The sequence below is a fragment of the Buceros rhinoceros genome, unplaced genomic scaffold, assembly GCF_000710305.1.
Source record: "Buceros rhinoceros silvestris isolate BGI_N320 unplaced genomic scaffold, ASM71030v1 scaffold16106, whole genome shotgun sequence".
Lineage (NCBI taxonomy): Eukaryota > Metazoa > Chordata > Aves > Bucerotiformes > Bucerotidae > Buceros > Buceros rhinoceros.
The window spans coordinates 25,704-51,590 of record NW_010419454.1 but is presented as its reverse complement, the minus strand read 5'-3'; the positions used below and the strand labels follow the sequence as shown (position 1 = coordinate 51,590).

General features: G+C 42.6%; 1 protein-coding gene across 1 annotated transcript in view; it reads left to right on the top strand.

The window, feature by feature from the left end:
* Positions 1-2,500: 2,500 nt before the first annotated feature.
* CHRDL1 (chordin-like 1) overlaps positions 2,501-25,887 on the top strand; it is a 31,235-nt gene continuing 7,848 nt past the window's right edge. Inside the window, exons 1-7 of the mRNA XM_010138930.1 lie at positions 2,501-2,644; positions 4,560-4,672; positions 8,584-8,677; positions 20,577-20,722; positions 21,724-21,817; positions 23,651-23,718; positions 24,972-25,146. Coding sequence (XP_010137232.1) covers positions 2,548-2,644; positions 4,560-4,672; positions 8,584-8,677; positions 20,577-20,722; positions 21,724-21,817; positions 23,651-23,718; positions 24,972-25,146 — 787 coding nt within the window. The 5' untranslated portion in view covers positions 2,501-2,547. The remainder of the gene's footprint in view (positions 2,645-4,559; positions 4,673-8,583; positions 8,678-20,576; positions 20,723-21,723; positions 21,818-23,650; positions 23,719-24,971; positions 25,147-25,887) is intronic.

Here is a 25,887-nt window from a genome sequence, read left to right as displayed (position 1 = left end):
AGCCCGCCCGTCCGGGCCGCGCTGGGGGCAGCCCGCTGAGGCCGCTGGCCCCGCTCAGTGCACAGCCCCTTTCTTCCAGCTAGTCTCCGTCATGCTGGGTTTGGGAGTTTTTTGCATTAATCGTAAAAGGTGGCGAGGCCGGACACTGCCACTTGTGGTTCCTAAAACGGGCTCTTTGCAGGGCGAGGCGGTAAAAATAAACCCAGGTGGCTGATTTCAGCGAGTAATTTGTGTAAGAAGTGGATCACTTTCATTGTTTCTAGTAAGCAGAAAACACACCAATAATTAACAGGTTAATCCGAACTGAGATTATTTAAATCTAGGAATATTTTTAGGACATTGCCCTTTGGGGAAATAAAGGGAGTGTGCTTAGTGAAAAGTATGTGTTTATATTTGGAGTAACAACAATACAGAAATTAAAGAGAATTAAGAAAGACATCAAAAGTCCCCATCTCATTTCTGTTATTAACTCCTCCATTTCACGTTACTGTGCAGCACTTCTGAGCGTCAGCAGTCCAAGTTTTCAAATGTTCTTCTTTTGAAGACCTGACTTTTAAAATGGGTGGATTTCTGAGCCTCTCTATTCGAGCTAACCCATCTAGCTAACAGGTAAAATGCTGCACAGAGGATAATTATGCTCCACTTATAAATATTGTTTGCATAAGCAACCCCCAAGAAGGCCAAAATATTTGAAAGTCACATTTCTGCTGGTCCCAGGGATGTGCCACTGTTGTTCTCAATGCATGCGTGATGTCCTGGGACTAAATTACGAGGGTTTAATTTTAAACACGTTTTTATAAGATTGTTTGGCCTAAAAACACCCTATGTGATTTGAACACGTTGAAAGGAAAAAATGACTTGAACTTTTCTTCTGAAATTGGAATATTATTCTCAGCTTCCAAAATAAATGGAAAGTTGTGTTTTGTTACTGCACAGGGAGTGTGCTTTTAGAACAGGGATATTTTTTGGAATGCTTTCAGATGCAACTGGCATTATTTTGCATGAGCTTTGAGGGTACAGACAGAGCACTTGCATAGGTTTGATGAGCTCAGGAATCTGTCCATTTTGGTTGTGATTTGGGAATGCCAAGAACCTTTGAAGAGTAAAGGCAATAAAATTCCTGATAAAAACAGATCACCCACCCTTTGTTACGGTACCCTGGATCCCAGCAGTCTTAATAGGGAGATTTTCTTCTTACGTGCATGTTAACTTACCCTTTAGTTAAGTTCTCTAAGTTTAATTTCAATATATGTATATAAATTATTATTTCTGTTTGGGTTATCTGTGAGCCGAAACATCGTCACGTACAGTTCTGGTCTTTATGTGAAATCTGAAGAGGTCAAATCAGTTTACAAAGAATATGGCTTATTTTATTAATTTTTTTTTTTTTTTACTTAAAATTCGTCACGTACAGTTCTGGTCTTTATGTGAAATCGGGAGAGGTCAAATCAGTTTACAAAGAATATGGCTTATTTTTTTAATTTTTTTTTTTTTTTTACTTAAAATTAATTGTGAATCCACATCAAGGCTCTTAAAATCAAACCCAAATCCTTCCAGCATTGTGAACTATGGACAAGTGTGCTCTGGGAAGATAATAATGAATTCCGCTAAGTAGTGAAGCATTAACATATTTCACAGTTTAGAATCCGGGTTTGGCTATCAAAAATAAATAAATGCTACTTTAGTGAACTATTTTCTCCCTTGTTTTTTCAGTATAAAGCAATGCACCTTTTAAAAGCCAGAAAAGGATAGACAGAAGGGTACATGCAGCAAGCGTGATACCATCTCTGCATCACATAGAGAAGGAAACGCTAAACTTTGCTCCGTGTGCAAGATTTTGACATTAGAGATCTACAGGAATGAAGATGACATGTTGTTCCCCCATTGTACTTTCAGATATCAAGGCAACGGAAGGGTTAATGCTAGAACAATTAATTATACACAGTCCCAGAACAATGGTAGTTGGCGAGGGGAGGAGGGGTGGGTTGAATAGTGGCGAAGCCTATTAGATGCAGTGAGGAAAACTCCCACTGAGGACAGCGTGGCCAACGCTTCACCCGAAGCGTGGATCTCCACGGCGCAGGGCCAGCACGCCAGGTCTGCCCGAGGTTAATTCTCTGATGAAGCAAAGATGTTACAGCTGTCATCTCCGCTTCCTAAGTGACATCCCAAAGGGCTGCTCTACAAGAACATCTCCCCAGCCAGTTTCTTGTGAAAGAGAACTTTAAGAATTTAGGTTGCTCACTTGCCAGATTCCTCTGCTCTACAGTAAAATAAGGACTTTATTAGAAGTAATAAAGTTTTCAGCTTTCATGAATGCAAATGCGGCCCCTTTTCTAAAAAATGAAATGACCTGAAGCCAAAGCTGTTTCCATGATACAGACAGGTTTTGGTTCTGGCAGTTTAGGATTCCTATGTGCTGGATGAAATCATGACAGAGAATTTAAGTATCTTACAGGATTTTAGTTTAATTCATTTAATCTCTTCTTTCCAGCAGCTCAACATTCTCTACTTTGGAGGCTCTTCCTTTTCCTTTTGTTGATAAAGATGAGAAGGAAGTGGATATTGGAAGATTTTCATTTTATCTTTTTTGGTGTGCTCTGTCTCCTTTTCATAGATGGAGGCAAACTAGAACAAGTAAAACGTAAGTAGACTTCAAACAATGCTGTAACATCCACCCAATGTTGCCATTTTCCTTCTGTTTGACAGATGTGTTTCAGAAAAGGTCTTCAAACAAGAATGTCCTGAACTGCAGAACTGCGTTCAAAACTTTCTTACGTTCTTCCTCCTTCTAATCCTACATTTGGTAGAACCGGGTCACGCCCACATTTGGGGCACATTTTCCTAAAGCTGTACAGGTTTCCTTGCATCATAAAGAGCATAACACATCAATTGGGGAATCTGTTTTATTTCAAATATTCTGAATCAAGAGAGTGCTCAATTCCATTTTAGTGACCTCTGTAAACATCTGACAGATTATCTGGATTTTGTCCCATGCGTAAGACTATTGTGCTGAACTTTTCAGCTAGTGCAAAGCCCATCCAAGACTCTTCTGTTGTGTTCCAAAAACAACCTCATATGAACTGGATTAGATACATCCTTTGAGAAAATTAAGAGTTTAAGCCCTGTCAAAAACTTGATGAGAAGAATTGAAAAGAATACAAACAAAACAAAGGGAATGTTTCTACAAAGCCTGTCACCCGTGGGAGATGTTAACGCAGCTCAGAAAGCATGGCAAGGAGGAAGAACTGCCCAAATAAGTGTAGTCACTGGCTGCTGCAGCCTTGTTCCCAGCTCTCCGAAATGCTCCCCCCACCTGCACAGGCTTTGAAGGGTTTTGGACGCCTTCTCACAAAAGATGTTGTTTGCCCTTGAGAAGAAGCTAAAATTTTCAGCCTCAGTATTAGCAGCTTCTGCTTCTACAAAAGAAGATGGAAAAAAAAAAAAAAAAAAGAGTGTATTCCAGAAAGGGCCACCTTCTCTGCTGAACTTCCAGGAAAACAAAGTGCAGGTGTCCCTGCTCAGAGAAAACAGAGCGTGAGAAATTATCAAACACCACTTCAGCTGTCTGCTTTTTCAGATCCTGCGTTTCACTTGTTGTGCTTTTGGGTGAAGTGAAAGCAGATCACTCTGCAGTCGCTGCTAATAGCCCCTACCTTGTGCTACCACCTGATAGCACGGAAGGTGTGAGGAGTGTCCCTTGCTTGGACTATCACTTGCAAATCAGATATTTTGTTTGATACGCTGAAGTATCATCTGTACTGGAGTAGTTTGGATGTCATTAAGATAACAGGAAAGAATTCTCTCACGGAAACACATGAGAAACACCCTTTTATTCTAGAGATTTGAGTTTTCAATGTGAAACCTTAATGTGACAGGGAGAGACAGGGCAGTAATGTCTCCTTTGTAGATGGATATCTGCAACGCAGCACCGGCAAGATCAGAACTGCTTAACCAACAGAAAGATCTTAAAATATTTTGAATGCTGATATCTAAGTCAGCACAAATTGTTATGAAATACTAGGACAAAGTTATTGTTAGGTGGTTGAAATACAGCGGTGATGAACATGCCGTATAAATACAGTGTGTTTATCTTCCTTCTGCAGCCCCCTTGTTCAAAACCTCTCTGCTGTACAACCTGGGGTTTTCCCGAGTGGAGCAATTGCTTAGGTTTTGCAGTGAAAAGGGTTTGTTCCCTATAAAGTTGTCTGAGCAGTCAGTACTTTAATTTTGTTACCTAAAGGGGATCTTAGCCTGTGTTTTTGCAGGTGAAATACATGAAAGCCATTTTGTCAGCTGTTCCAGGAGATGGAGTTTTGGACAAATCGGAAGCCATGTCATTGATTTTGGTTTGGGAAGTTAGAAACAACAGCACATGAAATGAAGGGCATCTCCGTTGTGTGATTCTTCTGGGAATGACGAAATAGTAATTCTTTACAAAATGTTATGTACCACCCACAACCATAGTTAACAGAAAACATTGCACACCTGAAGTTGCTTTTTAAGTATGGAATGGGAACAGTCAGTCATAGCTCTTTCAATTCTTTACTCTTTTACAGATTCAGATACATACTGTGTGTTTCAAGATAAGAAGTACCGTGTCGGAGAAAGATGGCACCCGTATCTAGAGCCCTATGGCCTCATGTACTGCGTTAACTGTCTGTGCTCAGAGGTAGGACTGCTGAGTTACTGATCCTACAACAACTTCTACTTGCGTAATTGACTGGAATCCTTTCAGCTGTAGCTGCAATTTGACAAAGCCCAAACCTATTTTCACTAGTGGATGCTGATCACGCTGCAGGAAATAAGAGACAAGTGATCCTAGCAAAGGGAAAACATTAACAGAGAAGACCAGTACTAGCCAAAAATACATGCATGGGGTAGACGAAACAGCTCCTTCAGCTTTCAGGGCTGAGCGTTACATCTTGAATAATTGGACCCCACCACCTAAATTGAATCCTTGCAGTTCCATCAATATGGAGGATTATGCTGCACCTGAACTTGGAAGGGTTTGATCTATGAACAAGGCCCACATCGGCAGAGGCCACAGTCAAAGCATCTGCTGCCCTGAAGGAGCACGCTGGGATCACCATTTGTAAAAATCTATGAAAGGAGAGTGGGATGGGGAAAGTGAGAAAAGGGTATGGGGAGCAGAGAGAATCGGGTACGACGTGAAAAACCAGGTTCTTGGCTACCATCAGTTAATGCCTGATATGAAGACACAGCAGTGATAGATCCCCTAATTGTGTCATATATGGGGGGAGGGGGGGAAAGCAGGAACATGAGAGCAGAATGTGTCCCTTGGAGTCCTTTAAAATGACAAAACAATAAGGGATCTTAATCACTAGCACGTGAGGCACTCCAGATGCTGAGTTTTGTCTGCTGTACTTAATGCAGAATAAAGATTTTTTGGCGATTTTCCTCCCTGCAAGTGTAAGATATTGGGCCCCTGTGCAGCATTTGCTCGGAGGGATCTGCTACTACAGTGTAGTGCAGAGTTGCACAAACAGAAGTCCCACAAGCTTGGCTTCATCTCAGATCTGTGCAGCAGATTGTGTCTGGTAGAGAAAAAGCAATGTAGCAGTAAGAAAAGGAAAAGCCCCTGATTATACATCAAAAAAAAAGGTTTCCACTCACTTTTGCTGATCTATAAGAAAAGCTGAAAACTCCCTTAGAGCCCGCACATAGTAAAACACTCGGGCATTGCTAGAAGGCTGTCGTGGGTGGGGGTGAAATTCACTGGAAACTTTAGAGATCTGGATATCCATCATTGCTCAGTGATTTTTAGGCAGTTATTAGTCTGGAGGGATGGGCAAGTGCATGGAATGCTCCTCCAGAGAACGGCACTGCTGCCATCCAGGTGTACCACGCACTGTGAGGCTCCATCACACGAGTATATTTTATTTTGTTCCTTCGCACATGGACATGGAAGACGTGTTCAGTTCAGGGCAGCAAGGTTAGTAAAGAAGAAGACTGCTTGTGCTCATCATCAGGACATGCAGCTCAGAGTGGTTCTGGACACCATTTCTTTGATTGTTCTGTTTTACCTTTGTTGTACTGTGAGGGTGCAAAATGTAACGGGGTTGTTTCAGCAGTGAGGATGCTGAGGGATCTCTTGCTGCCTGGAAAGAAGACTCAAATAGCAACTGCTCATTTGAGCTTTGTCCTGACAAAAAGAAATGACCTCAGAAGACTGACCTAGATTAAAAGGTCCAGATCATCAGAAAACTCTTAATAATATATAATTTTAGCAAAATTAAGGCTAGAGAAAGCATTAGAAAACATGCCATGACCCAGCACAAGCACAGACCTTAAGTCAAATATTACAGCATAAAAAATGAAACTAAAGCGTGACACAGGCAGCAGATGAGAGAGACCTAAGTGTAAGCCACCTGTGATTCCCTGGCAGCAAATCAGTGAGGCAGAGGATAAGTACAGACTCTGAAACAGCAACCTACTCCCTCACACTGCAGAGAAAAGTAAAAAAACCCAGGGTTTTCATCACCAGTGTGACCAAAATGGCTTTGCTGGCCTCAAACATCATGACCCATATGATCTCTGCGCAAAACAAGTTGTATCAGCCAGGCAACAGACCGAGACCTCTGCTCCATCTCTTAGCAACAGGCTGTCCGTTCACCCCCACAACACACACACTTCTGATGTTTAGAAAAAAGTGAGACAAAGTAACTGACGAAACAGAGGCCAAATTATTTGGCCTGGGATTTTTAAAAAAAAAAAAAAAGGAAAAAAAAGCCTCCCTGGTTTTGTGTGTATGTAGTATTGTATTTTTACAAGTTATAATCTACATACTTAAACCAGAATAAAACCAAACACAATTAAGTGTTCTCACCTGTTTCCCTTTCCTTTTACAACCCCTCCTCCCCCCACAATAAATACACAGTGGAGACACTGTTGACTGTTACTGTCAGGTAAATCGGAGCCCTCACAATCTGCCAGATCATTATTTTACTCTCTAAAATCCAGCAGCTTTTTGCTTGTGCTCATAGTCGGATCTGCAGACTGCAGGGGCTAGGAGGAATGCTCTCCACAGGCATCACTGGTGACACCGCTCAGGAAGAGAGATGCGTTGTCACTCGTTGGGTATTGGATGCAAAAATGTGGACCATGGCACTGACTCACAGAGCCCTACAGGAGCTTAAAAGGTCCGTAGGATTGGTTTCCAGGTTCTGCTATGAATTGGAGCATAAGACCAGTCTTGCCAAGTGCAAGAGCAGTTCGAACAGTTCTGTCCTGCTGCAAACACTGGAGTACCGCAGGCAGCACTGAGGAGCGAAGTCAGTCTGCAGGATTTTTATCACTGCTGATCACGCACAAAATGTAAACATTACCTCAGGTAATTAAAAAGGGAGTGAGGCCATGTAAGAGGCCAAGTGAGCGGTGTGGAGCCGGCCAGGAGATAGTGCCAGTCTTTCTTCCACGGTAAAGCTTTGCAGGGTCTGAGGTGATGGTTTACGAGGCAGGGAGCTGGGCAGACCTGTCATAGTCCCTATCCTGCATACAGTCTACAGCCTAAAATTTGCTCCACCTTGATAAACGCAGTATATTTAGTTTCAATCATCACTGCAAACAGATGGCAATACGATTTTTCGTGTCTCTTTCCAAAGCAGATGTAGAAATGTAGTTTGAGGGTAGTAATGAGCTACCAGTATGATTCCAGCCTGTGGTCTGCTGATACTTGGGAGTCAATGGAATATTTTGAAAGGGATGGCTAGAAGAGCCTGTACGTACGCTATCTAAGGAAGTGTGCACCTCCACTGGAAACATTTCAGTGCTCCAGAAGGCATATGGAAATGAAGTGGGTTTATTCCTGACACCACCTAAAACTACAGTCATAGCGTAGTATCAGCGTTCACGCTGAAGTATCTTTCTTGCTATAAACAGGAGGAAATCAGAGCTAAATTAGGAGGATGAATTATAGATGGGAATTGGGAATTTGAAATGGATAGTCTTTTCTGGTTACAGACACTGGAGAATGAAAATTCCCTGTGTTTTAATTATAAATCAAACTTAGATGTGGTCATATAGAGTATTATGTTAATGACATGAATAATGAACACTATTCCCAAGACTTGCTCATATTTCTTAGAAAAATGGCTACTTACCAACTGGTGGTTTTTGTCTGCCAGGGAAGCCATAAATTGAAAACAAAAGACTCTCTACGGTTTTCAGGAACAATTACAGACACTATTGTCTCTTGCGGTCTTGAGCTAACCCACGGTAGGGGATATCTCGGAGGCCTACCATTCATTATCTGAGTCTCAGTTTTTGAAATACAATTCCTAAGTATAATCTGATCAAAAGAAAAACACAAATGAAGATTGTTGCAATCCATTTTTATGCACTGCCTCTGATTTTAAGGCTTGTCTGGATTTCTGCTCCGTTCTGACCTCCAGCATTAATTCAGAGGCAGTAAAAGTAGTCTAGGCTTACCCTGGTGGGAGTGAAATCAGAATGTTGTAAAAAGGATGTTTGTTTTTAAAATACCTAGATGCAGAATTGAAAACACGGGAATTGGTAAGACAGCCCATTTCATTGAAGTACCATATTATGTTCCACCTGCAGAATGGCAACGTACTGTGCAGCAGAATAAGATGCCCAAGTCTGCACTGTCCTTCCCCTGTGCACGTGCCACAGCTGTGCTGCCCGCGATGCCCAGGTAATGCCTGTTAGTGACGTCCGGTCCTTTCCAAAATAGTTATTTAATATGCTGAATAACAGCAAAATTAAATGTCTGTGCTGGAAAACTTCTGTGAAGTAAACATCCATCTATATCCATTTAGGTCATGAGCGGCTTGTCCTACAGCAAATTACACTATTTCCTGTGGTGGTTTCTTCTTAGGAAATTGGAAGTATAGATTTGGGAAGGGATCGGGTAAGCTACTAAGTCCAGTCCCTACCATCCAGGCAGAGGGTAGCAGAAATTTCATGGACTATCTGCCCCCTACTCCTTCCCTTATCTCTAAACTCCATCACAATAAAACCCCATCCCACAGGTTCCCAGTTTCTGCTTTTGGTGCTTTACGTAAGAGCAGGCTAAAAGACATGGTTCTTTGCAATGGTTTTCTATTGACAAGCTATTCAGAATTGCTGTGGCAAGTGTGTATTTGTGTAGTATCACTGCACAAGCAGACTGGCAACATTTGCCTTTTACATCTCACGTCCAGGCATAACTTCATAATCAGTGGAGACTGCTGTAAATCGTAGCAGCAGCGCTGTAGAAATTTATGACTATATAAATCCAATTGGATACTGTATAGTAAATTCCGCCAGACTGTACATTTATTATATGCTCATTATTAAGAGTCACTGTATGAAAGAGACTAAGCAGGATCTTTCACGAGGCTGTTACAACATTCCCGACATGGCCTAATGGCTGGTAGATTTGACTGGAGCTTTTCCCTAAATGTCTGTCTTGTGGCACCCCTCATTTCCACTTATAAAAGAGTATTCATGCACCATCATGGAAAGGGGGTTTATGTGACTTTCTCCAGAGTTTCATTGTGTGGGGAGAGCAGCTGTTCCCTGACCACAGCCCTTGAGCGGGAGGCAATGGTGGAGGGACGTGAGTGCACAAGTCTGTGTTCAGCTGGGATTGAAATGCATTCATTGCACTTACTGGAGAATAAATGACACCCGCCCATCAATTCTGGGTAGGATTTATCTGTCCCGACAATTATATACCTCTGTCTATCAGATGTGAGTATCAGTATCTGGTCTAGGTATCTAGAATCCTTTCTTCATCAGTGATGAGGAAGAAGCATTTCAAGCACATAATTCATCTGATGCCGTGGTGCCATTCCTTGTGTGTCGGGGAGAGATTCATCCCATTCAGCTTGAGATCTAACACTGGCATCTGGTTGATGGAAGAGTTTTATCTGTGATGGTCCAATACATAGGAAACACCGTCTGTGAGGTCGTATGCTTTATTTGACCAACTAGTACTGTTAGATTAAGTGGTAAGATGTTGGGAACATGAACCCCTTTTCTGTTTTCAGATCAAAAGAAGGACTGCAGTGCCAGTGTGCCCAAAATCTGGTCTGTTTTGCCAGCTAATCTAAACTTCAGTTGGTGAGAGATTCATCTAGATACCCTTTATAGCTGTTGGAAACTTGCTGTCCCCAGAGGGTGATTCATCCTGTTACCCAGAATGAGAAGAATTTTCCCCCGGAGATGCCTGTCTCTCTCCACTGATTATTGAGGGAGCCCAGGCAAATAGCTTACACTAGATGCTTACTTCTGTGACAGCTTAAGTTAAATCACAGACATCCCCCTCTCAGGATGTAATTGGCATTTAGGGTCACGAACTTCTTCTTTTTTTCTTCTTTTTTTTATCTCTGTACACTATTTAGTATAGAATTAGAAATGCTCCTAGATTGACTGTTTGGCTTTTTTCTGTTCATGAGGCTGTAAATGTTGTGATACCCATCAAGATTTTAGAAATTCTACAATGACCTAGTAAAGAAGAGTGAGGGCCCCTGTAAACTCTCAAGTCCCTCTTATCAAATTAAGTTCCTGCTCTTCACAGTCTTCAGCTAGGATTTTGTACTGTGTGTTGAAGCTGGTAAATCCAGAAAATCATAAGAATGAGCCTGTCCTGAGTTGTGACCCATTGTCTTCTCTTTACTGGTCCTGGAGTCAGTCTGTAGTCTTATCTGCTACACGTGGTGGGCCATTTAATTGCCTGCTGGGCAGCAGCTCATTAAAAATGAGAATGCCACCCTAAGTGAAGCTGTAATTCAGACAGATCTGCACCAAAGTTAGGTGAAAGAGGACCAGGAGTCTCCTGTGATTTCAGGGCTTATTTGCGTTCTGCTTTCGGCAGTGATGATGCGTATCATATTTGGTGCTCTGTCTTCAGTGGCAATGTTCATGCCTGATCTGCACAGGAATCTCAAGCATTCTTGCACATCTTAGGCCAGCTTTCCATTCCTGTGCGTCTGGCATACAACGTCTATTGTGCAGCATCCCATGATACACAGGAAATTCACTTCTCTGGTCTCCCTGGTTATTTTTTTAATGGAATGTGCCAGAGCTCTGGCCATCAGCCATTCATGTGAATTGCTCTCATAAATGCTGATTATATTCTGTCTCATATGTGTCCCCTGTTTCTCCAGCCGCATTTCAGAAATGAGCAGTGGTAGTCACAGTGACTTTGGGTTCTTCCTCCTGCCTTTCTGCGGGCCTTGTAGAGTGGAACTGCCCAAATAACTGCTCCTTATTTAATGAAGCAGAGGTAATGCCAGGAGGCAGCAACTTTCGTTGGAAACTGAACTTCATAACTACCTAAGTGGAGGAGCTGTGAAGGGATTCCTTTGAGAAAAGTTGGCACTGTTCTCCCCCTGGAATTAATGTCTCCTGCATCCAGAGTGACACTGGACTTGCTGACACAAAGAGATGCAGTGTTTATATCATGTATCCCTGGCTCCAGCCACCATGAATCTTAAGTAGTTGTCAGGCTTATGTTATGAAGCATCTTCTACTTTACTCCAGCGGTTCAATCTTACCAGCTTCTACCACAGATTCACTACTAACTTCTGCTTTTTTAAACCTATTCTTTCTAGCACTGGCAAAAAAGTGTCTTATACAGAACTAGATATTCCTCCCTCCTGCAGCCCTGAAAAGTATTTTACTATCTGAATTAGATTCTTATCATCACACATATGTAACCAAAACAAGTAGGTTCACGTTCACTGGGACTCTTTTTACTCATTAGTGAGACTCAAAAGGACATCGTGAGCCTGGACTCCTTCCTTCCAGCTCAGGATGCTCCAGACATTGTCAGAGGAGAGGTGATTTATAGAATCAGGGAGATAGTACACCTTCACTCCTGGAGCTGGATTGGCTCTTGAGCTAGAGTGGCCTTCAGACCTCCTGCCTCCTGTCATGAAAATAAACTTCATGTACAAGTTCTTCAAGCGTTTAGCTGCAGCTGTCTTTTATAGCGCTGCTATGGACAGTGCCTTTATAAATGGAACATTAAGCGGATTGTACCATTTCTACATGGGATGATTTCAAATCAGAGCATTTAGAGTCCAGTTAAAGATGTAAAGATTTTGACTACACTCTGAAATATGTAAATCGAAGATGGGGGAAGCTTACATCAGAAGCAAAAATGCACAATCGCAGGATTTAGAAAGGGTTTCCGTATTGCACTTGCTGGTTTGATTTCTCAGCAGTTAAGGCTACGCTGATGTATGAATCAGCCCATCTGGCTCTAGTATTTTTTAAGCTTGCTGTCCTGACTCAACACACTGGCTTCCAAGAACATTGATGATTAGTAACACGTTTAAGTTTTAAGCTCCTTTGGTACTATGATTTTTCTGTATCAAATTCAAACCACTTTCTGATGTACTTTTCATTGATCTTTAGATATTGAAATAAAAACAAAATGCCAGGTGGTACCTATATACATAGCTGGACTGAATGCAAAGATGGACCAGAGCACATATCTGACAACAGTGGCCTGAGAACATCGCCTAAAAATAAATGAGGCCCTGTCTGCATTGTAGACTGCAGCATGACTTGGTAATACCTGTATCTTTGAAGTAGCTGGTTTAGATCCTGGAAGCAGCCTAGTTAGGACAGCGCAGAACTCACTGCACTGCAAAAATTGCTTAAGAAGCAGGAAAAATGCAGTGAGCTCAGTGCTTCATTCTCTTAACTCCTTCCAGTAACTGAGCTAGTCCAAGTGCCACACTGCACTCTGTACTGGAGATAATTCTTAGGGACTCAGCCTTGCAACGTGCTGAGTCTGTCCAGTACGTGTTGACCTGATACACGTGGTGTGCGTAAACCCAGAAGCATGTGTAGGATACAACACATCTTGCACTGAATTACAACCAACATCTTCAGCCTGGGCTGTAGGAACGCTCTGCTGGAATGGTTTTCCACTGCAGAGCGCACACTACAATAAACCGTTGGTGAAGAGGTGATGGGTTCTACCCAGCTCAGGCACCCGAGCTCCCAGGCTCTTACTGCTAGTCTTCTCACCTTTCCATTCAGAAAAACCCACTCTATCTCACAAGTATTTGGGGGATAGAGGAAGGCAGATTGTGCTCAACTCTTCCATTCTCTACACGGTTCTTCTTGCTACCACCTGCACATACCACTGAGATATCCATGGCCTGGATATCACTGAAGTTACAAGGAGTTCTAATTGCCATAGGTAGATGGGTGTGAGGCCTGAGCAGGAAAGAGAAAAAACCGTACAAATATGGTAATATTAAGAGATGTTCAGGTCATCTCTTACTGAGCATATAAAGTTTCCCATGCTGTTAGTAAAAGAGCAGTTGTTATCTCCCATATAAAACATTTCATAACCACCATAGCAACGAGTCCTACAAGGATTGTTTTCCTGACACCAAGGAACAGACAGTTGGCACCTAAATAACAGCCCATTGACTGAAATACAGTTTGGAGCTATAGGATCATCTCAGATTTTAGAAAAACTGCCACATTCTCAGCATCCTGCCCTCTTTGTCACAGGTCTGACACAAGCCTCAGTTCATGGAAGAAATTCTGCACACTCAGCTCCCCTTCATAGCTGACCTCCACCTGCCCTTACTTTACCTCAGCATCTGAATCTCTCGAGACCTTTAATCCGTGCTGTGGCACTGCCTGCAGGCACAGTGGCTGTTCCATCACTGCCCACCTCTGCAGTTCTCAGATAAAGAAATTAAAATTTTTTTCCGCTGTGACCGAGCTCTCAGCAGGCACAGTACAGGAGGCTGCAGAACAGGAGTGCCAGCCTCCAGAGCAGCTGGCAGTCAGCACTATCATCTATTGATGAGAGCAAATCTCTAATTTTTCCAGTCCTCATTTGGTTCCTGTGGAGGTACCACAGAATTACAGAGTTGTAAGTGTTTACATGCTTGTTTATGGTTACTCCACATATACAAATAAGGTGGATGTTCATACGTGGAATATGAAAGACTCACAGAAAGTTACACAGCACCAGAGGTAAACAAGATGCTGTGTTTTTTGTGTAGTCTCAACTATGGGTAGTCAGGTAGTTCAAATAAACTGTTTATTGGAAGTAAATTTGATGTGGAAATACAACGAGATAGGCATTCTTGGGATATGTCTAATTTTTTCCTATTGACATGCGCTCACATAATTCAGATGGTTTTGTGATCTACCTTTGTTAGAAGCTTCATAAGGAATGTTTGTTGTCACAGTCGGATTGAGGTTACCGCTTTTGTTTCCATTTTGCTTTTTTGACCATAAAGATTCAAACAATATATCTGTAAAACACCATCCAAAATGCACTGAAAAAAATGTGCATCTTCCCACAGATGACTGACTTAGAACTTTCATTCTTTGGACTGACATAATAGGATAGGATAGGTTGCTCAGAATTTTTCCAAGATAACTTCCAAGAGCTTCAGAGATGCTTCAGAGAGGATTCAAAATGCACCAAAGCTTCACTCAGTTTGTTTCCTTGGCTGGGAGAGTGATTGGTTGATTCATATAACAGTTCAACCTTAGAGCAGGAATTAAAATGGAGCAACCTAGAAAGTGTTTTATGACTCCTTCAGAGTTTTGTTGAACAATTTTTTATGTCACTATAAAAGAAAACACAGGAAATTAAGCTGCAGAAAATATATTAAAATAATGTGAAGAGCTTGACTTCAGTCCTAGAAGGCTCAAAAACAACCAACAGCCTTTTGAATGCTGAAACTGAAACTACGTCTTGTCTTGAATCTGTCTGAAAGTTCTTACTGTCTAGATAAGGTGCTACTAGTTCCTTCAAGCAGTGAGTTTCAAACACTTTGTACCGTCTGACTGTATTAAAGACTAGCTGTTGTGATTAACTCTGAATTATCTTGGAGGTTTTAGAGCTTAACCTGGTCCTTGAAGTCATTTTAATGTAGAACATTTTGTGACTTAATATCTTTGACACCTGCAGCTCTGAGAGGCACATATGGATTTTGTTTAGAGCTTGTGTTTGCAGTTTTTGGATAGTGCGCAACTTTTCAATCCAAATTTATTGTCCGCCTCAGCCACTGCTTTAAAATATCGTTGCACTGTTCTTGTTGTTTTTTAAAGGGACCTTCACACATCATCTATGTTTCTTTAAATCACAGACATATAATAAGTTGGACTGTGATGCATGATGAGGGAAAAGGCTAAATGCAGATGGACTGAGGGTTGATCCGTGGTCTACTGTAGTCAATCAACAGATTGCTGTTAGCTTTGATAGTTTTTGGACTAAGCCTTCTGTGAAAACAGATGCAGTTATTGACTGTGATGGAGTCCCCTCTCTAGAACATGCTAAGGAGTATGGTAGAAATCTGAGACAGAAGATGAAAGAGGAAACCGCCTTACGCTGTGCCACACAGAGTAGGTGTTTGGGCCAGGTTCCAAGTGTATTTAGGTCAATGGACTTCAGAGCAGACCTTGAGGTGACAAACTCATGTAGAGTGGAAACAAAAGTAGGGGGAAGAAATCAAGCAAAGGAAATTTTAATAGGAGAGAAATCCATTACTCTAATGCTGTGCTATAATCCCGCAAGGACCTCCAGCCACAATGGTTATCGAAAATAATCCTGGGTGATCCCTAGAAGATAACCTTGCACTGAAGCAGTGTAATACGTTTTCTGTGTCAGAGGATCCTGTATTCTCATGAGATGATGATTCCGGATTTAGTCCTGATGATGAAGGAGCTCTAGAGTATTTGTGTTTTACCTTCGTTGACGTGCTGGTGGTAAAAACATTTACCCTCTCAGTAGCTGGTGGTTTTGACCTTGCAACGGCCGGTTTGCAGCAGCAGTTTGCCCCACCACGTTCTGATGGCACACAGGGCTCGGTTTAGTTGTCCAGCCCTGAAGCTGCACTAGGAGCAGGTCAGGAATATGTAGAAACTGAGTCAATGACACTGCAGATTTCCTGCCTTTCTGAGGCAAATGTGTGCAAGAGGCCTCCGCAGATACTGAGGCGAGTTTGGTACATTTCTGGAAAAAACAGCATGAATTATCCCCGGTCACCATGATATTTGTGTTCCACACTGCCCCTTGCTGCCTGTAATACAGAGATTCCCCATCTTCTCTGGTCCCCTCTCAGCAAGTAGCCCCAGCATAGCACACTCATGCTAAGGTGGCCAAAATATGACCACAGAACATCTCCTGCACCGAAGGCCTGTTGGGGGAGGTGAACCCTAGTGGGAGAATGAGGAAATCCAGATTCCCAGCTATTTGCTCCTTTGCACTGGCCCTTCTGGTACAAGTGGATCAGAAGATAAGCATTAATTGGATCTCTGGGTACAAAGCAAACCTGCTGCTGTCACCAGTTTCACTGGAACTGCAGGAAAATAGGCAAGTGCTCTGTGTTATGTAAAAGCACTGCTATTTGTGCGTGAAATGCACTGCATAAACACAGAGGGGTATTATTTATGTGATCTTTTCCCCATATAAATGAGGATCTTCTTAAAAGAATATTTAAAAAAATACAATTTGGTTTGAACACATAACATCAGGGTTAGTTCAATCAACAGAGTTGTTCCAGATTTATTCAACCTAACTATGATCAAAATCTCCCAGACTGTCACCCTCCGAGCAAGCTGCATAATCTCTTTCTGCAGGATGCTTCCCTCACCTCTTTATGTCTTAGGCTGCTCTGTTTTGAATTTGGAAGGATCAGATTATCAACACATATTTATTCCTCCATTCCAAATACGTGTCTCATACTGAAGAGCTGTTTCTTATATATAATAACCATATTCCACTGGCTTATGTGTAGTAGAGGGAAGAGCCTAACACAGAGGATTTCTGCCTGCAGGCAGGCTTCTTTATCTTTTACTTGGAATGTTACTAGCACTTAGATTGTTCCAGGACTAGGAAGAGCTTTGGCTGAACCCCATGGAACACAGACAGGGGTCAAAATACCCATTACCACTTTTTTAGAGCTCTGATTCCTTAGGTGAAAGGAGGCTAGCTTTCAAAATAGTTGTTCCAGCAATGGGAAGAGGCACATCCCATTTTAAAGCTGGAGAAAGCAGTTTAGCCCAGATCCCCTCACAAAGCGAATTGAAGCGATTAGATTTACTTGTTTTGTGTTTCTCTTCTGTACGTCTGGGGTTCAGAGTATTCAAACATGTTCCCGCTGGCTGTGTGCTCTAAAGTAACTGTGAGAGCAAAGCGCAGTCCCTTGCTCTGGGGCTGCTTCAGCACGATGCCAGATTCAAGTCTGGATCCTGCAGTCAGTAGGAGCTGCAAAGGAGTTTCACGTTCCCAAGTACTGTACACATGCCCTTGGTGACACAGAAGGACAAGTAATGTGAGTTAGCAGGCGGCAAACACGCAGAACTACAAAGAAGAGTCCGAACCCTCTGCCATCCATGTGATACTGATACATCACTTGCTGTTGCTTTCCCCACATACAGTGACGCAGGGCGTTACTAGCATACGCTGTTGAGAATGGAGCACACCACTAGGTAGACAAGAGAGGCGGGACAGAATCCTACGAATATAAGAATTCAAGCGTAGCCTCGTCCAATTGCTTTTAAAAAAATAGTTGCTTCAAATCTAATCCATATTTGATATAGTATTCTGTTGCCAGTTTGAAAACCTGAAAGATCTCTTCAGCCAGGTTCAGTCTTGGAAGCTACTTACAGGAGAGGTCCAAATCCGTATCAAGCCCAGGTTGTGCACCTTAGCCCCCTGCCACTGCCGAAGGCTAATGGTGGTGATAAGTCAGTGCTGTCCTTAGGGCTAACTCATGCTCTTACCTTGAGCACGGGCCTCTCAGCTTCTACAGGGAAGTCTGAGCCCTTGGAGAATAGGTGTCAACCACAGACACAAAGCTATTTCCCTTTCGATTGATGCCATAACATCTTTACCGTCCACGTTTTCTATTGCTTCCTCTGACACGCTACAAATGCCAGAGAGAACAGCTCAGACGGAACCCAGTTAATTAAAAGGATTCACACAGATGGTTTGCCTGGTACTTTACAGCGGTAGCTAATTAAAGCAATGTTCGTCAGCACCATTAAAATACCAGATAAAGCTTTGGGAACAATCCTGATTAGGAAGCAAGGTTTACAAATAGAGCTTTGAGCAATGCAGTATTTTTGCAGTTAATTAATCTAATTCTAACATATCTTAACTAAGTCCCAGAATAATGCATGCTGATATCAATATTAATATTAATGCCAAGATTTTTCGAAGTTCAGACCTGACACTTATTAAAACAATCCACAATGGCTCTAATTTTACATTCTGCAGGAGAATATGATATCAGAATTGGAGTCTGAACTCGCTTAATTAGCCATGATTTAAAGAGCACGAGAAAAGAAATCAAGGCAAGTCCTAGCTGCAGAAAGTCAGTCACACACTAGCAAAAACATAGAGAGAGAAGCTGCACCAGACAGAAGTTATATTTAGACATGCAGTATAAACAAAGCTTCCTCGCAGTTTCAGACAGATGCTGTGTTTGGAGAGGATCACTCGTGCTCTCCAATATGCTGTCTCCGATCTATGACTGTATATGTATTTTGGCAATAACAGTAACGTGGTCTTGATCTGAAAACTTCTTCTGAGCCTTATTTTATGCAACCAAATAGTCCCATTCACTTAATGTGCTAGAAGATAATCACATGCACAGGTTATGTGCAGTGTAGGACCTAAACCGTGGTCTTTTTCCCTGTAATTGAAACGGACTTTTCTTGGAATTATTTCATGAAATAAGGCTTCAAAACAGCAATAGAATTTCCAAAGAATATTCCAAAGATAGGCAGATGGGCATGTGTTCTGGACTGAGCGTTATGATTCAGCTGTTATAAGCCTAACTTCTATGACCAACTTAAAAGAAACATAGATGAAAACAATTACCTACTGCAACTCTCCACTGTCATTCTAGAAGCAATAAAAATTTCACCATCTTCCTTCCCTTATTTAGAAGCCACACTTTAAAGGCATTTGGTGATTTCATAGTGACCTCAGCAATGTGGCATATACCAAGGTAAATGTGCAGTAAAATTTACTTTCTTCATCCAATATTCTGCAGGCACGATGAGTCATTCAAGTACTGGTCTTTGCAAATGTCAGACCACAAGTGACGTGCTGCTTTTGGCCAGGCACCCCGCAGGGGCACAGCAATGCCCCGCAGAGGCTGCATGAGCAGGGCCTCATATCCAGACAACAACCATCTCTATTCACCTTTCACTTCTCCTTTCATTTTCATTTCTTTCCAGTTCTACTGCTCTTCCAGTTGCCAAAGGGGCAAGGGGATAAGATGACTAAGGGTTTCCTAACTGAGAAATGTGCATTCTGTGGTGGTACAGCTTCACAGAAAAATCTCCCCGGGTTTATCTGATAGATAATGAAAGGGGCTCAGCAAAACCTGCCTTTTCAGGTCAAGTTTCTTTTACATGAAAGCCCAGACCCACTGAATGAAATTTCAGCTGCATTCCTAGAAATTTGCAGTGATTCAGGCTCCTGAGAACAAACACTCCACTGTTAGATTCGTAGAGCTCTAGTTTGAAATGTCTTTTCCCCTGTTGAGATGCTAAAGACACATGAATGTAAATGTGTAGTGCCAGATTCACTGCCCAGCAGGTGTGAAGTGACTTACATTTCCTAGGTGAAGTATAATCCCTTTGCACCAGTTTGTCAGCTGCTCATAGGGGATGTTTTAACATAAGGAATAGATAGCTTTATGTCTTAGAAGAAAATTTAACCCATGTGGTGCAGAACTCGGTATCATCTTGAGTTGAAACAGGTTTCAGGGTTGAGGTGACACTGCCATCTTGTGCACTTTGTCATATGCACCATGTTCTGCAAATAAAAGCCATTCATTTGCCCATCTGACCTTAAAATGCATGACACAGAAAAATCACCTTTTGGGTGGCTTTTGAAGCCTTCCTTTGAGGTTTGCTGATTTCAAAAACAATAGCAGCAATGAATCATGAAGGCCACTAGGAACAAACAGTGGCGTAGTGCAGAGTTTTCTCTTGACACAGTTGATCATCACTATCACTGCTTCTCTGCCAGGTTTGGGCCTGTGGATGGCATGGAATCGTGCATGCCCTGTGGCACAACCTGCTAACCTGCAGCTAAACTTCTGTGGGCTACAACACAACAAATCATTAATAAAACGATACCAGTACTTAGAAGGGGGAAACCAAGCTAGAACAGTGCTACTGATAGTGGGACTCTGTGTGTATACGGGACCTAATGCCTTCTACGTTAAAGCATGAAAAAGCCATGTAAACTTAACAAGTGCGCACATAACTGCACCTGCCTATCCTAATAGCAAATGCAACAGCAGATAGAGCAGGAGAAGCGACAGCAGCGTGAGACATGGCCATCGGTGTTGGCACTGCAGTTGATCATCAATGTCCTAAGATTAACGGGGACAGTCAGCTCAAAGTGTGAATTATTAAAGTTCAGCAAAATAGCAGCATGATACTATCACACTTTGAAGCATGACAAAACTTGTCCTTTTATAATAAAGAGAAATGAAGGAGAAGGGAAGCATTTCCTCCCCTGAATTTGTGATACTGTGAGTTGTCAAGAACACGTATGTGTACATGAAGTGTTCCTTTCCCCTTGCTTCCAGAAGACTCCCTTTTCTCAGTAAGCAGCAAAATCACTGGGAAATCCTGTGAATACAATGGCACCACCTACCATCACGGTGAAATGTTCGTGGCAGATGGGCTTTTCCAAAACAGGCAAGCAAACCAGTGCGCCCAGTGCAGCTGCTCAGTAAGTATCACGCTTTGTCAGAGCCTGCTCTGTCTGTGCTTCATTTCTGCTTCCTAAAAGACATGACACTGAAATACAGGCAATAACTAGCAAAGGCTGGGAATTCAGAATTACTGCAGAAACTCAGGAGAGTGCTGGGAGCCAGTCTGCAGCACCTGGTGAATGCAGGCTGGCTACCTCTTGCTCCAACACAGTGGAAAAAGCTTACCCTGTCAGGCATCTGCTGGAAGTGAGCTTACAGAGCAGGTAAAATATTGGTACTTGGTATATATAGATTTCACTTCAACTTGACCCAAAAATCTAGCACTAAGGCACTGACTGAAAGTGAATTCATTTGGACTGAGCTGGTAAGGAAAGAGCCCACAGGCAGGGAGTAGACAGCTCTGTAAACTGGCACTGGGCCACAGAGCCATTCCTGAGATGTCACCAGTTCAAATCCAGTATATTTGATCAGTCATCCAGTGACTCTTCAGAGCCAGTGTCTGAACCCAAACATCCCTCTCAATCCAGCCAGCTCCTTGGTGTCACGTATTGGCAACTCCAGTCCTCCTCTGACCAAAGCATCATCATGTTTTAAAGTAACAAATTGAACAGGCCAAGTACCGAACAGACTTCATGACTTGCACTTACTGCTAAGCTCTTCCTCCAGTTCCGTGGTAAGACACAACAGAGGGAAGGCAGAGGGGAGCATCTGTGCTGCATGATTTTAGTACCAACAAAGTCAGGTGGACTTTCAACGTACAACAACTGCAGTTCTTCTCACCACCCACTTTTACCTCTCCCTTTTCCCCATTTGTTTTTAAAGAAAGGGACTGTCCTCTGTCTGACAACACATTTTACAAAAGCTCTTCAGACTTTTCATTGGTCTAATATTCCGCCTTTGCATACGAGAGTGGCATTTATGTAACCACACCTACTAGATTAAACCATGTCCATAAAAAATGCACATGCAGTACAGACGAACCGATGACTCCTAAATTCTCCTTGTGTTCTACTGGCAGGAAGGAAATGTGTACTGTGGGTTGAAGACTTGTCCCAAACTAACTTGCTCTTTCCCAGTTTCTGTTCCGGAGTCCTGCTGTCCGGTTTGCAGAGGTAAGTTCGAGTACCACCACAGAAGGGCAGCCTCTGAATTGTCTCCTGCCCCTGGCAGAGCCCTGCCTGTGCACCAGCACTGTAACTCAGGACACTATCTGCAAGTTTGCCGTGTGCTTACAACCCAAAGCACGTTGGGAAATGAAACCTCGAATTCCAGCAGGGTAACATCGCTACCTTTGTTTTCCTACATTGAAACAAGGAGAGAGCGCACTGGTGATAAAGTTGCATCCCCATAACGAGGTAAATCAAGGCTTGAAATGATGTATGGAAATAGCTGCCTTTGCTCTGGGTAAAAAAGCTTCACGATAAAAGACGAGCTTCTACCTGACAGGTTTCCAGACCTGCTCAAGTTATGCAAGACACAAGAATCTCAATTCAGAGGGTAAGGCAAATTACTCTAGTTTCAATTAGGTGTCAAATCTAATACTTCGGTATTTTACTAGCAGTTACATTTTAGAACTTGCATGCCCAGGGAACTTGATTCTAGGGGTCTTCCCAGCCTTCCTGAAAGCCTAAACCCAAATGTCTGTCTAAAAGCCCATCTAAATGTCTGAGAATCTCTTGATGTATTTTATCTCACTATTACTATTGTGGCATTTGAATTACCACTTATATGGTATCTAAGCACCTATTGCCAGGTCTCAAAGATGCAGATAAGCACCTAAAGGTACCTGTGGTTTTCAGAAGTGCCACTCTATTGATACCAGTGACACCAGGCTGCTTTAAAAAACTCTCCTGCTTTCACCTTTGTGCAGCTCTGTCCTTTTGAGGTTCCACTTACTAGAACTGAGCACCACTGCATGGTAAAAATCAGGAGTATTATATTGTCAGTTGTATAATTTTGTCTGTGGTGCTGGACAAACCAGCATAGTCCCACAGTCCCTGTCCTAAGGAGCTCACTGAGCAGTGGAGGGGCTGAGCCAAAAAGAGGGTAACTCAGAGTGCATTGGTGCGTGATAATACAGCTTGATGCGGAGTTGGTACAGCACACCTTGAAGGAGCAGGTTCCTGGATAGAAGCTGTGTGGTCATGTCAGTGCAGCCAGCTGAGCTACGGAACCTGCAGAGCTGCTGTGGTAATTAACTTAAGCGTGGCAGCAGGTAGGACCTGAACTAGTCTCTCAGCAGGAAAATGCTGCGTGCTGCATAAACACATCAGCCTGACAAACAGATGAAAGCACCTCTTTGGTTCGTAATTGTACCTGGGGGTGAATCGACTTACCAATAACTATTAAACGAAGCATAAATAAGAGGGGGAAAACAACCATAGAAACATGGGGAATTGCAAGACAAAATATGGCTGGCTTTTTCTTGATATGTATTTATTGTCATTTATTAATGATATTTAGTATTATTTATTAATGGCTATTTCAGAGCTGACTACAAAACTGTAACTGAAGATTCAATTCTCAGTCAAGTTATGTGTCGGTTCAGTGACAGTGACTGTGCTTGTGGGTTCCCTCAGCCCACAGTAGATGGAAGGTCACACAATTTAGCCTTTCTCTATGAGCTATGCCAAGTCATGTCTCCCCACCTTTGCCTGAGATCACACAGCAATTAGTTGCTGGAATTACCTTGCCCACAGCATATTGTTAAGCTGCATATATCTGATAGTAAATCTTGATCCCGAGTTTGCATAACATTTGGGAAGGGCATTTCCTTTCTGTCTCTGTAGAATCTAGTACAGTGCAGTCAGACTGCAGACTGACACTTCCACACGCTGATGCACCTTACATTTAGCTGAGAAGCTGGATGAGACTTTTCCCCTAAGTATCTCCCAGCGTGGTGTGTAATTACTCCCCTAACTGATACTGCTCTGTATCCCCTGCAGGAGATGGAGAGTTATCCTGGGAACATTCCGATGGGGATATCTTCCGGCAGCCAGCCAACAGGGAAGCTGTAAGTGTGACCTACCATATAAAGACATATTTTCCTGCTGTGCGTGCCAGTACTTTGGGGAAAAGAGAGAAAAGGGTGGTAACAGGTCTGAATATCTGCTGCTTCATCCTGGGTTCTCTGAATCTCACCCAGAGAGAACCCTATAATAAACTCAGCCCGACTTCATGAATAATGCTGTTATAAATTCCCGTGAGCTCCCACTAGCTTGGTCTTGGACTTGGTCTTTGTTGTATATGCTATATAAGAATAAAATTCTACAGCGTTTTGATTGCTGTGCAAGCATCACTTCTAAATCATAATTGCAAACACTTACTATTTAGTTGACACATACACATGTATGTATTTACTTTAGGGGCTTCACTACCTCTGGGGCTAAGAGTATCCATTAACAACTTATTCCTCAAAAGATAATTTTATAACAGCTTTTGGAGAGAATATGGAAAGCTTTTAATCATTAAGTGCACTACCTAAATACGTCAACCAGACGAATGATGCGTTATAAAATAACTGCTGTAATATACGCTATTGCTTCATGCCAATGGGTATTTTGGACAATAATTCTCCTAAAACAACCAATGGGTTTGCTCTAGAAAAGATGCTGCACACTACTAATACCCTTTGCAAAGAAAATGAGATTCCTGCTCTGTAAGACAGATTCTAAAAAGCCTTTGCTCAGGGTGTGCAAGGCTAACCCTGGCCTTGCATAAGAGTTTAAAGCTGCAAGCAAACAAGAAGCTGGACAGTCATTCTGGACGTGCTTTTCCACTGGAGCCCTACTATAAAGCAGTTTTGATGAGGAAAACTAGACAGGCTTACAATTCTTCTAATCTAATGTCAAAGTAGAGCAGACATCAGTAAAGTAGGTATCTAGCTCTGAACACCATTTTTAATACATGGGGTGAAATAGGTACTTCTGGGTTTTGATTCGTCTCCTCTACAGAGGTCCTCAACAGGTGAGGTTCGAAGGTTGCCCCTCTGTTCATTGACTAAGATGACCAGCTTAGATAGAGACACCTACACTGACATGTATGGCCTGATGAGATCAGTTACAGCAGCACGTGTGTAGGTGATTTCATTACCACCTGCTTTCTGCAGCACCTGAATGGCCTTTATTTAGTGCCATTCGTTATGTTTAATGATATTTGATGATAGTGGCAACACTCCTGTTGCCTGTGTTCAGCTTCTAGTACAGCCTCTTTCCCCGTGTTCATGGGAGTGAGATATTTACTTCCCTGCTCTCTTTCTGTCTCCAGAGACACTCTTCCCATCGCTCCCACTACGACCTGTCACCCAGCTCTGCAAGGCAGGCAGCCAACATTCCACGATTTCCCAATGCCAGGAGTAACCGTGGAGTCCTCCTGGATCCTCAGCAAGCTTCAGGAACAATAGTACAAATTGTCATCAACAACAAGCACAAGCACGGCCGAGGTAAAGCCAAGTACTTCTTGTAATTTTACTCTGGATCAGGAATCAATCACCTTCTCAAAATATACAGCAAAATCTTGGAAATTCACACTGGTATCAAGAGCCCCAAAGCAAATCAGGGAGGCAAAAAGGAATAAGCTGTTAAGGAAATGAAATTAGCTCTTGACTGACATCAGTTGTGCCTACACATACAACAGTGCATTTCACTCGGCAAAGGCACCACACTATCACGTTGCTCTCTGAATTACTTCGTGGGATTGTGCTACATAATTCTGAGATTACATGCAGCGGTTACCAGGGGACTGGGCACTTTGTGCCATAAAGGACACCACAATGCCTTCAGATTCGCTAACTTGTTCACACAGTGACTTGTCCAGTAGGAAATGGTTTGTAGTTATTTTCTCTATGCTGTCTCTTACGTTGTAACTTCACTAAATCTCAGACCATAAAGCTTTGCTATAGTATCAAGAAGTTTTCTGCCTCCAAGGCTTAGCAAATTGTTCTCAAGAAAGACAGTATCATGACTTGCCCACCTTAGGCTGGCTGTGTGAGACAGTGGGGTGCAGGGGGTGCTTCTCCTCCTCCATGGCTAGCAGTAGTGGCAGAGTAGACAATTAGCCTGTACTGGATGGCTGAGCAAAGGTCACCAAGGTAAGAATCCTTTAGTCCTTCTGGTAATATAATACAGGACATACTACATCATGGGGACAGCAGAACCTTGAGCCCGTATGGCAAACTTATCCA